At 34.0% G+C, this 16,312-nt stretch overlaps 1 protein-coding gene across 5 annotated transcripts in view; it reads right to left on the bottom strand.

The window, feature by feature from the left end:
• The window catches only part of Rttn (rotatin), a 157,452-nt gene that overhangs the window by 70,097 nt on the left and 71,043 nt on the right, over positions 1-16,312 (bottom strand). For all 5 annotated transcript variants that reach the window (XM_027935354.2, XM_071602643.1, XM_071602641.1 and 2 more), the window contains 4 exons: positions 8,304-8,458; positions 7,194-7,413; positions 2,694-2,822; positions 1,888-1,998 (listed from right to left, as the gene is read on the bottom strand). In XM_027935354.2, coding sequence (XP_027791155.2) covers positions 1,888-1,998; positions 2,694-2,822; positions 7,194-7,413; positions 8,304-8,458 — 615 coding nt within the window. The remainder of the gene's footprint in view (positions 1-1,887; positions 1,999-2,693; positions 2,823-7,193; positions 7,414-8,303; positions 8,459-16,312) is intronic.

Here is a 16,312-nt window from a genome sequence, read left to right as displayed (position 1 = left end):
CCTGCCCCTTCCTCCTCTCCTCTGTCTGCTTCCCGGCTGCCATGAGGTGAGCAGCTCTGCTCCAGCAGGCTTTCTCTGCTACCTGTCTGTCTGCCCACAGGCCTGAGAGCAATGGTTCTGAGTGCCGATAGACTGAGACCTTCAAAACTATGAGGCAAAATGACCATTCCTCTTTACAGCTGCTTATCTCAGATATTTGTTACAGTAATAGAAAGCTGGCTTATGCAAGTAACAAAGAAACTGTTTCAAATAAGACTGAGATGGTACAGTATGCTTGCCATAGTACCACTCTGTTCAGGTCACATGTTGGTGTATTTCTGAATGTTTACCCAAAAATATTTTTTTAATGACAGCTAGAGTTGCAAAGCTCAACTGTATTCATGCCCTAGTGTGTTGTGGAATGTAGAACTTATGGACAATTAATTGTTATTTATGTGATACAATTTCTAAGAAGTGGCTAGGTTCCTCCTGACTGCTTATAGAAAAATCTGAAAGGAAAGAGATAATTTGAAGAAGGAATTAAGAACAGATAAGCAAAAATGGACATGAACAAGAATTTAGAAAATTCTCAGCCTATACACAGAAAAAAATGAGAAAACTTATTCTAAAGAGAACACGGCGGATGTGGCTGACCAACCATTTCATGAAGAAAACATTACAGTGATTTAGTCAGTTATCTCACAGGAAGCCAGGAAAATAGATGGCACTGTATGAGCAGATACTGCCAATATGAACTCCAGGGAACAAAGAAAGTGGGACAGATTGATGGAGGCTACTGTACACAAGAGTCTATTGGTAAATGTGTGCTATTCTTCGAGGAAAGAGAAAATGTCAAAGGTGACTCAGAGATCATAAGGTCTGCTACTCCCACCACAGGCCAAGAGCACAATGCTATTTTCTCCTTGGTTTCAAAGAGTAGGCCTACTTCTCTGGTGTCAGTGGGCCAGGATGACCTGGCCCAGAGCCCCCGGGACTGTGGTGCTACTCTCAAGCACAACAGCATGGATGGGCCCTTACAGAGAGATGAAAGGGTGGGATCACCCAGGAGTTGTAGGGGAGTGGAGAGGCAGCAGGGCTGTAAAGGCAGTATCAGCCTAAGGGCTTGAGCTTGGAGTTGTCTTGCCAGGTTTTGAACTTTCCTAGAACCATCATTCCTTCCTTCTTTTCTTATTTCTTCCATTGGACTGGGAATATTTATTCTACAACTATTCTATCATCAAAGTTTAGAAGCACTACCTTATATAGTTTCACAAATTCATATCTGGAGAAGAATTTTTCCACAGGATGAATTAGATCTGAAGTTTCATCTGGACTGTATATATAACTGACGCTGAAATGAGTTAAGATGTTGGGAGCTGTTAATAATGGAAATACTCTTGGCAAGGAAGAAGGTCATGAATTGGGGGGACAAAACTATAATGAATTGTATCTCTCCAAAACTCCTATGTTGAAGCCTTAATCCCCATGTGACTATGGCTGGAACTAGGGCAAGGTTAAATGAGATCATGGGGTGAGACCCTACTCCAACAGGATTGGTGTTTTTAAAAGAAACAGAAAAGAGTCTCCCTGCATGTATGCATCAAGGAAAGGACATGTCAACAGGCTGCAAAAGATGGTTCTCTAGAAACCAAAAAAAAAAAATAAGACAGTAATATTTGGAGCTTGGATTTCCAGCCTCTGGAACTATGAGAAAATAAATTTTTATTATTTAAGTCACCCAATCCACAGTATTTTATAATGGCAGCTGGGAGCTAATACAGGGCTAAATAAAGCATAAAACTTGGTAACTATAACAATACCATAATATGAATAAGCATAAACATGTATGTTTTATTTTCAATTATTTTTAATCTAAACATGATAGACTTGGTTCTCTTTTATACTGACCTCTGGGTCCCGATCAACCCATAATGGAATCAACCAAGCCAATCCTTGTTGAGTAGGAGTCTGTTCTTCACTGAGACTACCCAAAGGTAAAAACCAAAGTGAAATCCACTCCTAGAATGAAAGAAAGGAAAACAGAATTACTTTAGGTAAGTTTAGGAAGTTTAAAATAATTCTAAATCTTTAGAAATCAAAATAAAGTAAAAATATACTTAAGACTTGGTTTCAATCCATTATTAGGCCAAAATAATGCGAAAAAAAAAAAAAAAATCTCAGCTCCTCCTAAAAAAAATTAACCATAAAAATTTTCCTATAAAAGCAATATTTTCTCCATAATTTAGCCAAAATAGCAAAAATGTAGCTTTCTAGCAAATGCAAATTTCAATCAAAATACATTACAGATAAAATTTAGATTTATGTTGGGCACAGTGGCGCACACCTGTAATCCCAGCTACTTTGGAGGCTGAGGCATGAAGATCACAAGTTCGAGACCAGCTTCAGGAACTTAGTGAGGCCCTGAGCAATTTAGTGGAATCCTATCTCAAAATAAAAACATTAAAAAAAAAAAAACATATAGCACCCTTGGGTTAAATCCCCAGTACCATAAATAAATAAATAAATAAATTTCAGATTTACATGATATACAACTTCTAAGTAATATCTTAGTCAAAAATCCTCTTTGTCTCCTAGAAAGAAAAGTCAAAAGAAACATTTTTTTATAGCAAGCCTATAGGCTAGAAATGTCCTAGGCACAGCACAACCCTTTTCAAGCAACTATTCACAAGTCAGGCAGCTGTTAATGCTCTCACCGAGCTCCGAGCATGGGCCATCATCTCATGGGACAAGTGAAGCAAACAAAGGACTGTGCTCTTTGTAACACCTTTTCCCATGAAGGACATCGCGTTTCCTCCACGCTCCACATAAAAAGAAGTAATGACCTGGAAGACAATATGAACAGTTGTGTGCAAGCCTTATTTTAAATGGCATATAAAAATATCTATATAAAATTCTCCTTACTTGTCTAAATTGAACCTTAACAACACATACTTATAATATTATTAGTTTATATTTTTATACCTGGTTATGATGGTAAATTTTGTGTTATGTGTATTTTAACACAGTTAAAAATATTCCTAAACACTTTTCCCCTTGAGATTTGTACAAAAGGTATGCAGTATCCTCATAGGATATTTTTAAGACTTAGAATATTTCTATAACATTTTTGTATTTTTTTAAGTCAAAAAGTTTATATCTTGTTAAAAGCACATATTGGAACTGCTAATTCTATAAAGCTCACTGACCAGTCAGTTATGTTAAATTCTCTTGAATAATGGTTTAAATGTAAATAGACACTTCCTAGCTTGTGAATGATCTTAGATATCTATTACATATTTAAGTATATACCTATTATTTAGATGACTGGTTCTCAATTGACACATTGTATCACTAACAAAAGAAATGTTTCCCCTCTAGGGGGGCATTCCCTTCATAGAGGAGCTGATTCAGCAAAGTCCTTCCACCTGACTTAGAAAATCCTTTGAAACATGTGGCAAAGTCTTTATATGACAATTACTATATAAACGATTACTATTCCCCAAACAGGGGTTTGGTAAATATTTGTGAGCTAACTGAATAAAAAGAAACTTTGCAGTATGTCAACTTTTAAACAAAGAATATTCGGTGGAAAAAAAAAATCACATATAATTCACAAAAGTTTTATAAAAGAGAATGGTGACAATTTTCAGGCCCCAATATATTTTGATGGGAAAATGTGTGATAAATCAAAAAAACTGAAGACTACTTGTTTCAAATAAAGTATATCAATCCTTTCACCCAATATCTCTATACTTTTAGTCATCACAGAATCCTGCGATGTGAGCCATTTTATCTCAGTATCTCTTTAGGTTTCGTTTTGTTTTGTTTTTTATTTCAAGTCATACAATAAAAAAGACTATACATACATACACACACAAAAACATATATGTATGTACATGACTGTATATGTATACTGGTAAATAATTTAGGGGCTCTGGCACAAGTTATAATTTTCACAAATCAAAAATAGAACACAACTCACCAGGGTTGTGGTTTAAAATATTTTTAAAATTTTAAAATATCCTACATGAATTCTATTATTTTTTTATTTTGGGGGGGAATTTAAAATTTTAAGTACTACATTAACAAGATGTCTGAGCAATCAAGTCATTATCATCTTTATCTCTAATTCATCACTGGAAATACCTAATATCTATGCAATAATTTTATTTCTAGTTTAAAAGTGACAAGCCAAGAACTTTGGAATTATCTCCTTTTAATCTGACCCTTTTGTCAGATCTCTGGAATTATACATCATTTATCTGATGTTAAGGATTAAATTACCATAGTTAACGTAACCATCGTAATTAATCACAATCAGTTTAAGTCTCACTTCACCACTACAAAAAAAGCAACATTTATATTCAAATTTCACTGTGCAAAACTAAAATAATCTAGAAATATGGCTCCCTTGCAATAAGTAATCTGTGTATGTGCCCCCCCCCAACCCCCACCCACACCCCCCACCGCCTTTCAGTACTAGGGATTGAGCTCTCAGGGTCTCTACCACTAAGCCACTCTCCCAGTTTCCCCTCAACCCACTTCTCTTTTAGACAGGTCTTGCTAAATTGCTGAGGCTGGCCTTGACCTTGTGACCCTCCTGCTTCAGCTTCCTGAGTTGCTGGGGGATTACAGATGCATGCCACCCATGTCCAACAGAATCCACTTTAATTACTAAGAAACTAAACAGCTGGACCAACAATGACTTTGCTCTGAAGTCCATGCACATACGCCTTACTTTATGCTTAAAAAGACTAATTTATTCAGTAGTACTTATTTACCTAATAAACTAAGCATAAAGTCCCAAGATTAAAAGTCACTCTGCTATAATTTCTAACAAATATGAGGTTTATCTATATTATTCTCCTGTCATATAAACACAAAGACTTTCTTCACAAGATAGTTTATAAAGCATGAAATAAATCCCCATTTATACCAAATCAGGATTTGTTAGTCAAGCTTTTCATGAAACATTATAAAATAGGAACTATACTTTTTATCTATTTCTCCTCTAATAAACTGTACTGATTTTAATGATCTCAAAGATAACTGAACTGAGAATGTGATTACTGCCTTTTACCTGTATTTCTTACCTAAACCTAAGTTCTTTTGTTCTCCAATACCACAAGTGTCTCATTTTAATTTTTAGTATTTGCAATATAGCTATAATCAGAAGTCTCCCTTCTTACCCAATTTTTTAAAATAAAAGTACTTTTGATAGTTTTCAAATACAAACAATACAATTCCATTTCAGTTATTACTATATATATATATATATATATATATATATATATATATATATGGTATGCCATATATATAATAGTTCCTTGCATATCCCAGATCTAAAAATAGATAAAACCCTTTTTAGAGAGATGTATTGAATAAAAGGTTCATAAATGGAGTATTTATAAATCACATTATAACTAATGCTATAAATTAGATACCTATAGGTTGAATAACATTCTAAATGCATTAGAATGTATAAATTTTTTTAAAAACATTATAATTTTTAACTAAAATATGTTTGAAAATTCATGTATCTCTGGCCATGGACACCTGGCAGCATGGAATGGAACAATTCGTTACTATACCAACAGTATTACCTATTTCAATATTTATAATTATTTTTTAAATAAGATCTCTTTTACTAAAGGGGCTATAGTAAATTTCATATTAAATGTTATAGTAATATGAGTATTCAGAATTTGTAAATAAAAAAATTAACAAAAATAAACCACAAACCTAAACCAAAAAAAAAGAGTAGGAAGATATAGATAAATTTAGTTAAAAAAAAATCCAGGTCTGGAATTCCACTTGCTGTGGATCAGTTTATTCACCTTTTAAAATATAACTGTACACTCCCTCCTCAAGAGTTTTTCCTAAAGTCCTAATACAGATATTGATTTCAATCTCTGGCTGTCAGTGAAGGTTAGAAGGCAAAATTAAGCTGACAGATTTGACCAATAAGAAAACAATGATCCATTTTAAGATTCAATTTATTACATAAACAGTTTGCAAGTACAGCCAAAGGTGCCACTCCCAGTGTCCCTTGTGCAAGGTGAACACTGGCACAAAGAGGCCAGACAACTGTACCGCAAGTGGCAGAGTGCTCTGTTGCTAAAAAGCCCAAACCATGCTCTATACCCCACAGCTGTAACCCTGGGGAAGTGCGGCAGAAAGCCCAGACTTCCTCAGGCCTAGGAATAAGAAACAGATCAGGACAGACTTCTAACAGATGATGATGGGAATGACACTCAACTTCCTGGAAGTTCCTCACAATCCCCCATGTTCTCATGTTCCAGAGGATCAAAGGAAATTCTGCCAGATCAGCTGGGGAGAGAAGCCTTGACTATGTGGCCCAAGTGCCAAAATCCAAGATTGCCAGAGCACAGTGGCAATGCTGTCCTTCTACTGGTGGTGCACAACCACATCATTGTTGTGCTTATTACATCATATTGAAGATATTTTGAACCAAAAAATGATGAAATCAGAATATATCAGAATCCCTACAATATAATTAAGGACATGCTTAGAAGGTAATTAGAGCTGAAAATATTAGAAAACGAAAAGCTAAATACACTTCTAAATGTTGTACATATAATACCATATAAAATAATATTAAACTCCACCTACAGGCAATAAAATTAATAAATCTTATAAGCATAATGTTGAAAGAAACCACTGACACAAATTTTTTTTAAAATCAAAGATTATTTTATACATAGACACACACTTAAATGGTAAAACTATCAAGAAATGCCAAGAAGTGGAGTATCCAAAAAAAAAAAAAATCAAAATATATTCTACAAAAGGAACAAATAGAATTCAACTGAGGAATGATGAATACTTCTGGGATGCCAGCCAGCTAAGCTGTACTTCTGGACTTGGGGGTAATCATGAGGTGTTCACTATGTGATAATTCAATGAGCTATGTATTTTCTGCATGTATTATATTTCACAATTAAAATGGTTAAACAAAGTAAATGAATAAATAAATTACCCTAATGAAAAGATTTAAAGTAAGCCTCAATTTTTCTTGAAAATGAGAGTATTCCTCAGGGTGATCTTCTGTACATATTTTTTATAAAATTAATTAAAATATTCAACCATTATGATGAGTTAAATAAAAATATAATGCATTTGTGCCTGGCACCTAATAAAAGCAATCAGTAAATAGTAAATAGCTGTCATTTGGGGCTGTTATTTTTACTTACCTCCAGAAGACCTGACAAGTATTTCATGCAAATGTCAAGTGGCCGTGTGAGAGGAGAATGTGAGCTCCATCCCTGAAATGCGGTGAGGTGAGCCATCCCTCGTAATGTCCGCTCAAGGGAAGGCAGGCCATAGAAATGAGGGGCATCTGTGACTCGCAGGCACTGGAGCAGTTTCAGAGCCAGCTGTGTTTGGAAAACGTAAAGAAGTTCCAAGCATTTCCTATGCATTTAAAGGGGGGGTGGAAATCAACCACAGAGAAAGTTATAGACTTAATGGGCTGTCCTATTGGCTGCAGGGGGTTTCCCACATATTAGAAAGGTATGAACTAGACAAAATGGCAAAAAAACATTTCCTCTCAAAACAAGGCTTTGCAAGAGAAGTTTAGAGAAACTATCAACTAGAGTATGTATGCAAAATATAAGCAGCAATCACATTTACAATACATAAATGGATATTGGTTGTGTTATCCAAGAGTGACATAAAAAATTGAAAAAAAAATAATTTCACACTATAAATGAGTTTAATTTGAATATATTAAAACTGTATTAAATCCTTCAGTGTCATGAAAAACTTGTTAATTTTTAATTGACAAAAACTTTTTTGTAGAAAAATAAAAGGAAATGAAAGCTTTTAATGACTTTAACACATAATTAAGCAAGACTGTCAGAAACAGATCAATCAATAGAATATTTTCTATCAAAAAATAAAATTCTTAAAATTAAGTAGTCAAGAATGAATTCAAATATAAATTGATGATTATTAACTATACTATTACCTATTCCATTAGGCATATGATTTTTAAGATCATGATTTTTACATATCTGCTATCCAATTGCTTTTAAAGTACTTTAGAAATACAAAGAACCTATACTAAAGCCTACAAGTTCAATTCCTCACAGATCAACAACAAAGTAACCAAATTGACACTATTATAAATGTTCTGTTTTTTAAAATGTAACATACATCAACATGCAAATAAGCAGACTAATTTTAACTATCAGTACCAAAGTACTTATATCTCCTAATTTTAAAGAAGTAAATCTCTGAAAATCAGAGGAAAAGTAGATTTTGAATAATTGTACCCAAACTTTCAACAATACAAATGATACCTGTCAGTAACTGCCATGAAACTGAGAAGCAAGGTATTGAAAAGTGCAATCAGTTCTTTCTGAAGTTGCTGCCTGATAGCAGTCCGGATGTCATCTATTTCTTCTCGTGCCTGAGTCTCTGTCAGAACCAGCAGGTCTAAGAGTGGGTTTGGGCTCTAAAAAATGAAATTTGTTAAAAATATATTTACTCTCTAAGCTATATGTTTTTCCTATAAAGGTTTTTTGTTACTACCTATGTTCTAGATGAACTAAAAAGTTTTACTATCTAATTAACAGGTAGTTATACTATGTAATTAGTAGGTCTGGGCCTTCACTGCATCAATAAAGATGTTCTAAATTCAACAGGTGTTTAATATGTCATCTCAACAAAAAGAAAGCATATGTTATAGAAAACTGAGAACAGAAAAAAACACAATGAGAGAAAATCACACATAATCACACCTCATTGGTACATACTCTCATCTGTTTCTGTAAGTAGAAATGTAAACAACTTTAATTATATATTTTAAGCAAACATGATACTAAGTGAAAAACACTATTAAAATAATCTTTTCTACTTAATGGTATGATCCACATTTCTTCAAAAACTTTATTTTAATATCTGATTCCCTTTTACCTATAAAGATTTACAACCCTAATTACTAGATAATAATTTTCTACTTTTCTAACACAAAAATCCATAACTAATATTTGTAATAGACTAAATGTTTATTTTGTGCCTGGCACCTAATAGAAGCAATCAATAAATAGTGAATAGCTTGCTAACCTACTGAGGGAGTAGAAAACGGTGCGTTAACCAGAAGCATTAAGAGATACACAGAATATGTACTAATCACCTTAAAGTCACTGGCACTAGGCTAAGAAAACAAGATTTCAGTTAACTTTCTGATTAAACTTCAAGATTTGCACCTTCATTTCTTTCTTAAGAAAGGGCCAAAAGACAGAAGGAAAGCCATACTGAGAGCAGAGGAAGCTCATCCTCCAAAAGCAGTTAGCATTCCATCCTGAGCATCAGGTGGTATCTCCAGTGACTATGACAGCACACAATAACAGAGAAAATACAAATGCAATCACTGCTGTTATGAAATCTGACTTCATATAAAAGAACTTAATGTAAAAACAAAACTGCATTCCCTTCAGGGAAAAGAAACTTAAAACCAAAAATTGTTTATATTATATATATGTTCAATAAAGCATAACAACTATATTTAATATAATTGAGAGTTTTTGCAAAGTATGGGGAAGGATATTTGTTTTTAACTTGTTTTACTGTTTTTACATATAAGCAGTATTTTTTTGTTGAGGGCCACAGCCAAGTCGGGATGACACATGGCATTTTTGCCAGAAGTAGTGGTTGAGAGGTGACGCCAGCAAGCCATTGAGATGATAATGGTTGTATTAAGCTGTGTATTAAATTGTAATATTAGACACCTGCTGTCCACCTCGGCCTGCTACTTTGGAGTTCTCTCGGGGATTCCCGGAGAGTTCCCATTGGTTGGGGAAGTGCCAGAGGAGGGATTTCTGGTTGGTGGTTCCTGGAGGAGCCATGTGTGTGGCGTTCGGGAGAGTTCCCGGGGAGCGTGTGTGGAGTGTGCTGGTGGAATTCAGAAATAAAGTTTGTTCCTGCTTCAGTGGCTTGTGATTTGTGCCCAGCCAGACTGTGGCATTTTTTCCCAACTTTTATCTTGAGGAAGAAATGCCTTTGAAAAATTACATAAAACATAACCACAAAATCTGTTTGACATGAAAAAGAGAATCAAAATACACATTTAGTCTATCACAAATATTAATGTATTTTCTATGGTTATCTTATTCCAAAAACCAAAGACTGACTCACAATCACTCACAATCAACCCTTGGACTCCTATAAGTAATGACAAAATAAACAAATTATTTGAACTAAGATTCAAACCTCATCTTGGGAAGAATATTAATTCTATATACTGATAAAAATTAAGTAGAAGTTACTGATTAATATACTTACACAGTAGGCATATATCTAAGATTAACAGCTTTCTGCATATAATCTGCTAAGAGTTCTCCCCTTTTTTCATCTTCAATTTCCATGTTATTAAGATTCAGTGAACCTCAGCAACATCATTTTAAAATTGGGATTAGTTACCATTCCTCAAGTACAAGGAGCAGAACAGACGTCTCTACTGCTGCCTATTGATCTCAAGTGTTTAATCATACCAGGTGTTTTTGTCTTTAGACATTAGTATTCAATCCTGATTTTAAATCAACCACTTAAGCCATCATTTTGTCACTGCTGACCTCCAAAAGGAAACAATTTCTGTAATGACAGCTCATTTCTTAATTCACACTCTGTTACCACTCATCATATCCAAGTTTACATCCATCAGCAACCTATGCCACAAGGATCTGCAATTCCCTCAAGGAACTCTGCACACGAGTATGTCACATGAGAGTCAGCCAAGAAAGATGTATATTACATATTTCTGAACAGCCTCAACAAAAAAAGAAAAATAATATACCACTTTTATGAATTTCCATCAAAAAACTCATTCAGGTAGGAATGATATTTAATTCACCACTTCTAGCTTTTTTTTTTTTTATGTTAACAAAATACCATTAAGTTAAGATATAGAATAGTGGGGCAATAACTTCCTAAGGTGTCCAAGAATTACAGCATGTTTGTAATAAATAAATATTGTGATAAAACACATAAATAAAATTTTTACAAGAGTTCCTAAATCTTCCCTCAGGAAGGTAGTTGATTTTTCTTTTTGCTTTCTATTAACATTTTTTTTTTGAAAGATAGGGCATTCATATCTGCGTACTTTTGTTAGTTTTTGCAATCATAGCTTTTTACATATCATTTCACATATCTGTACATTCAAAACAATTTCTTTGAATATTCTATTTCATTGACTTTCTTACATAATATTTTCTTTATTTATTGTATTGATTTCACACAAAAAAAAACTTTAAAAGGAACTTAATTTTTTATTTTCAAGTTTTCTTTATCCTAACCCATCTGTAGTTACACAACACTTTCTAATTTAATCTTGGTCAAGATATTTAGAAAGTAAACCCTCCTGTTTGTAGATGGTTACTTAAGTCTGTTTGGCTCACCCTTAAAAATATTATTATTATTTATACCATTACTAATAATAAATGACAAGAAAAAATAGAAATTTTCTAAAGAAAGGCTAGACACCATATAAAGCCATGTAAACAAATTTAATTGTACCAAAAATTCTTTTTTAAAATCAACTGGTATCTTGCAAGAATTTCATTTTACTTTAGTAACTACAAAAAAATTCATACCATAAAATTCAAATCATTTAAATGTCTGGTTTTAAAAGTATTAGCAAATTTAACAGGACTGAAACCATAGCAAATATCTTTTCCATCATAATGGCATAAAACTACAAGTCGATACAAAGAGGAACTTAGCGAAATTCTCAAATTACATGGAAATTAAGCAATATGCTCTAAACAACCAGTGTGTCAATAAAAAAAAAAAGAAAGAAAGAAAAAGAAATAATTTAAAATATCAAGAGACAAGAAAAATGGATCCGAAATAACCCAAACTAATGGGATATACAAAAGCAAATCTAAGAGGCAAGTTTACATCAATAAACACCTTTACATGAAAAAGAACATCTCGAATAAACATCCTTATGTTATATCTGGAGAAACAAAAAAAATAAGAACAAAGCTCCCAATTTTAAAAAGGCAGACCTGCTGCTCTGAAAAGCCACGTTTGCATGGTTCCTGCAGCTCCTAGGTTCAGCTCCTGCTAGGAACACCTTCCCAGCTCTGGCAGCTCTATGGTCCCAGACCCCACACTCTTCAACCCGCCATGTCCCATCATGTGTGGGCCCACCAAGCAGAGGCCGCATGGACACCAGCTCCCAGACCACCACCAAGCACTTAGCAGAGAAGGAGGAAGTTGTGGAGGAGGCAGAGAATGAAAGAGCCACCTGCTAGTGGTAATGCTAATGAGGAAAATGGGGAGCAGGAGGCTGAGGATGAGCTGGAGGGAGAGGAGGAGGATGGTGATGGCGAGGATGCTGAGGCAGCTACAGCAAATGGGCAGCTGCAGATGACAGGGATGGTGATGTTGACACAAAGAACCGGAAGATGGACAGGACGACTAGATGGCAAAAAAGGAAAAGTTAAACTACAAATAAGAGGCTGCTATGACCTATTCGCTCTCCACTTCCCATCTCCGAATCTCAATGTGGTCACCTTCTGCAGAGAGGATGACACACAGTCTCCACCCGACCAAAATCAATGTGAATTTGCAACAGGAAAGCAAAGAAAGAACCAAAACTTCCAAGGCCTAGCTTTTTTTTTTTTTAATTAAAAGTACTTTTAAGAGGGTGATGTTGGTATTTTTTATTTACATTTTAAATTTTTGTACATATCGTCAGGGGTCAGCCATTTTTAATGATCTCGGGTAACCAACCAGCCTTTGGAGTATCCTCTGTCCCACTTTGACTTTACCTGTGGTGTGGCCATGTTCATTATAATCTCAAAGAAGGGAAATAACTAAAAAAAGCAAAAGCAACAACAACAAAATAACCTTATTCTGAGCATTCCAATAACTTTTTGGCATTAAGTACTTTAGCTGTATTATAAGTAGTTGTTTTGTATGAGACAGTTAAAAAGGCCAAAGATAAAAAAGGTTTCTTTTTTCTTCCTTTCTTTCTGTCTATGAAGTTGCTGTTTATTTTTTTTGGCCTGCTTGATGTATGTGTGAAACAATGTTATCCAACAATAAACCGGAAATTTATTTTACTGAGATGTTCTAACGAAAAAAAAAAAACAATAACTTTAAAAAATAAAATAAATAAAAAACAAAAAGGTAGAAAATAATAAATGACAGTAAAAGAAAAAAATGAAATAGACTAGAAAAACAATAGAAAAGATCAGCAGAACTAAGTTTCTTGAAAAGATAACCTAGATGAAGACAGAACATTCAAATAAAATGAGAAATGAAAGAGCAGACACTACAACTGACAAAATAGAAATAGAAATGTATAACCAAAAAATTGGATGACCTAGAAGAAATGGATAGACACAATCTACCAAGACTGAATCATGAATAAACAGAAAAATCTAAAAACAGACTCAAACTACATAGGGGATGAAATCCGTAATAAAAAGTCTCTCATCAAAGAAAAGCTCAAGACTTGGCTTCATTACAAAATTCTACTAAACCTGTAAAGAAAGAACACCAAGCCTTTTCAAGTTCTTCCAAAAAATAAAGAAAAAAGAAGAGGGAATACTTCCAAACTCATTTTATGAGGCCAAAATTACCCTGATACCAAAGCAAGAAAAAGACAATAAAAGAAAATTACAGGTCAATATTCTTGACGAATACAGATATAAAGATCCTCAACAAAATATTAACTAATATTAATTTGTTGAACAAATTCAACAGCACATTAAAAGGATGATCCATCATGATCAAGTGGAAATCATCCCAAGGATGTAAGGATGATTCAACATACACAAATATGAAAATGTAATAAAGCACCATTAACAGAATAAAAGACAAAGTCATATGACCATCACAATAGATGCAGAAAAAGCATGACAAAATTCCACTCCCTTTTATTAAAAAAAAATTGACCTAAATTAGTTAAAGGATGCTGTACCTCAACACAATCAAGGCCACATACAACAAACCCACAAGTATCATCATCCTCAACAATGAAAACATGAACGTTTTTCCTCTAATATCAGGAATAAGATAGAAAGTCCACCTCTTACCATTTCTATTCAACACAGAACTGGAAGTCCCAGCAAGAGCATGTAGGCAAGAGAATGAAATGAAAGGCATCCAAACTGAAAAGGAAGGAGCCTAATCATCTTTATTTACAAAGAATTTCATCCCATATATAGAAAACACTGAGGCCTCCACCAAAGACTTTAGAACTAATAAATTCAGTAAATTTGTAGAATAAAAAAATCAACATACAAAAATAAGTAGTGTCTCTACGTGGTAATAAACAAAAAAATCAAGATAAAAATCCCATTTATAAAAAAACTACAAAAAATAATAAAATGCTTGGGAATTAATATTGTTAAAATATCTATACTATCCAAAGTAGTCTACAGATTCAATACAACTCTGTCAAAATAGAAAAAAAGATCCTATAATTCACAAAATCCACAAAAGATGCTCAAAGGGGCAATCTATAACATCACATGATCTAAATTCAAAATACACTACAAAGCTACAGTAATCAAAATAGCATGGTACTAGTACAAAAATCAGATATACTAACCAATGAAAAAGAATAAACAGCCCTAAAATAAATCTACATATTTGCATTTAATTGATTTTTGACAAAGGTGTCATCAACACACAATGGAGAAAGGACAGTCTCTTTATTAAGTGAATATCCATGTACAGAAGAATAAAATGGCACCTTTATTTTACATGGTACACATGAATTAACTCAAATGGATTAAAATCTTAAACATAACACCAGAAAACTATAAAGCTACTAAAAAAAACTTCAACTGATTTTAGTCAGGCAATAGCTTTTTAGAATATAACCTCAAAAGTACAAGCAACAAAAACAAACATGGAAAAACGGGATTACATCAAACTTAAAAGCTCTGGTGCAACAAAAGACATAACAAACAGAGTGAAATGTCAATCTATGGAATGGAATAAAGAATCTGCAAACCTCATAACTGACGAGGAGTTAATATCCAAAATATATAAGGAATTCAAACAATTCATCAGCAGGAAAATAAGCAACCTGATTAAAAAATGGAAAAAAAGCCCTGGCTTTTTTTCAAAAGAACAGACATAGGTGGGAGTGACAGGTACAATAAAGAAAAATACAGCAGAAAAGTCAGGGAGACAGGCACGGATGGTGCTACATTAGATGCCATCATCAGAGAAGACTTCTCTGATCAACATGTGAACAGAACACTGAATTAAGTTTGGATGTTAACCATACAGACATCAAAAGAGAAAAGAAAATCCAAGAGTTCTCAGGCAGTGTGAGTGCCTGAAAAAATGGTGCCTGGAACAGAATGTGTGAAGTGAGGTGGCAGAAGAGGTCAGAAAGATGCTCAGAATCAAGCCCAAACCTTGGGCCACAGTTAGTATTTTAAAGCTTTATCTGAATGAGAGAGGAAGCACATGGAGAATTTGAATAGAGGAGTGACATGATGTGACTCGCCATCTTGGAAAGCATAGGTAGAACGCGTGGAAGCCTGAAGGCCCAGTTTACCCAAGGGTGGGTGGCAGGTCAGAGCCTGGCATAGTCAGCAATGAGAAGTGTTCAGATCTGATACACACACCTGTAGGACTATGACTAAGTGTGAAATTAAGGTCATGGAATATAATGTAACTATTATATCAACACAATGAAACAAGGATATGAAAGCAGTAGATGAGATGGAAGCAAGATAATGAAGTCCAAAGACCAAAAGCATGGTCAGAAGATAAGTGACAAGCAAGGAAAAAAGCTCCTGGAATTCACTTATTAAAGCATTAATCTCCTTAATTTATGATAAGAGGAGAAAGAAACAATGCAATTATAGGGCAGAATCCTCAAGGACATAACAAAAGACATTTCACAGAAAAGGAAACACACAAGTCCCAAATATGAAAAAAATTTTCACCTTACTCTAAACAATTTATCTCTTTACCAAACTACAGAAACCAAAACACACACACACACACACACACACACACACACACACGTCTCCAATGACACAGAATTATAATTTCAGTTTCGTCTATAAATATATTTGATGTGTAAACTTGAACATATTCAATAATATCCATTTTATTATATTTGAACAAGTTATAAAATTAAAGTTATATGTTTCCTGCATGTCTTCCTTAATGTCCTATGTTTATTACCAAAGTAACAGATGTTTACTGGGAGTCTACTATGTGTAAGGCACTATGGCAGATGCTGGTATGCAATTATGAACAAAACAGCCCCCAGTTCCACCAGTCTACAATAAGGGAAATGATAATAAACATCTAATAAGCTGTATAC

Source organism: Marmota flaviventris, chromosome 16, assembly GCF_047511675.1.
Source record: "Marmota flaviventris isolate mMarFla1 chromosome 16, mMarFla1.hap1, whole genome shotgun sequence".
Classification (NCBI taxonomy): Eukaryota; Metazoa; Chordata; class Mammalia; order Rodentia; family Sciuridae; genus Marmota; species Marmota flaviventris.
The sequence above is the reverse complement of the archived record's forward strand: the minus strand, read 5'-3'. Positions and strand labels throughout refer to the sequence as shown.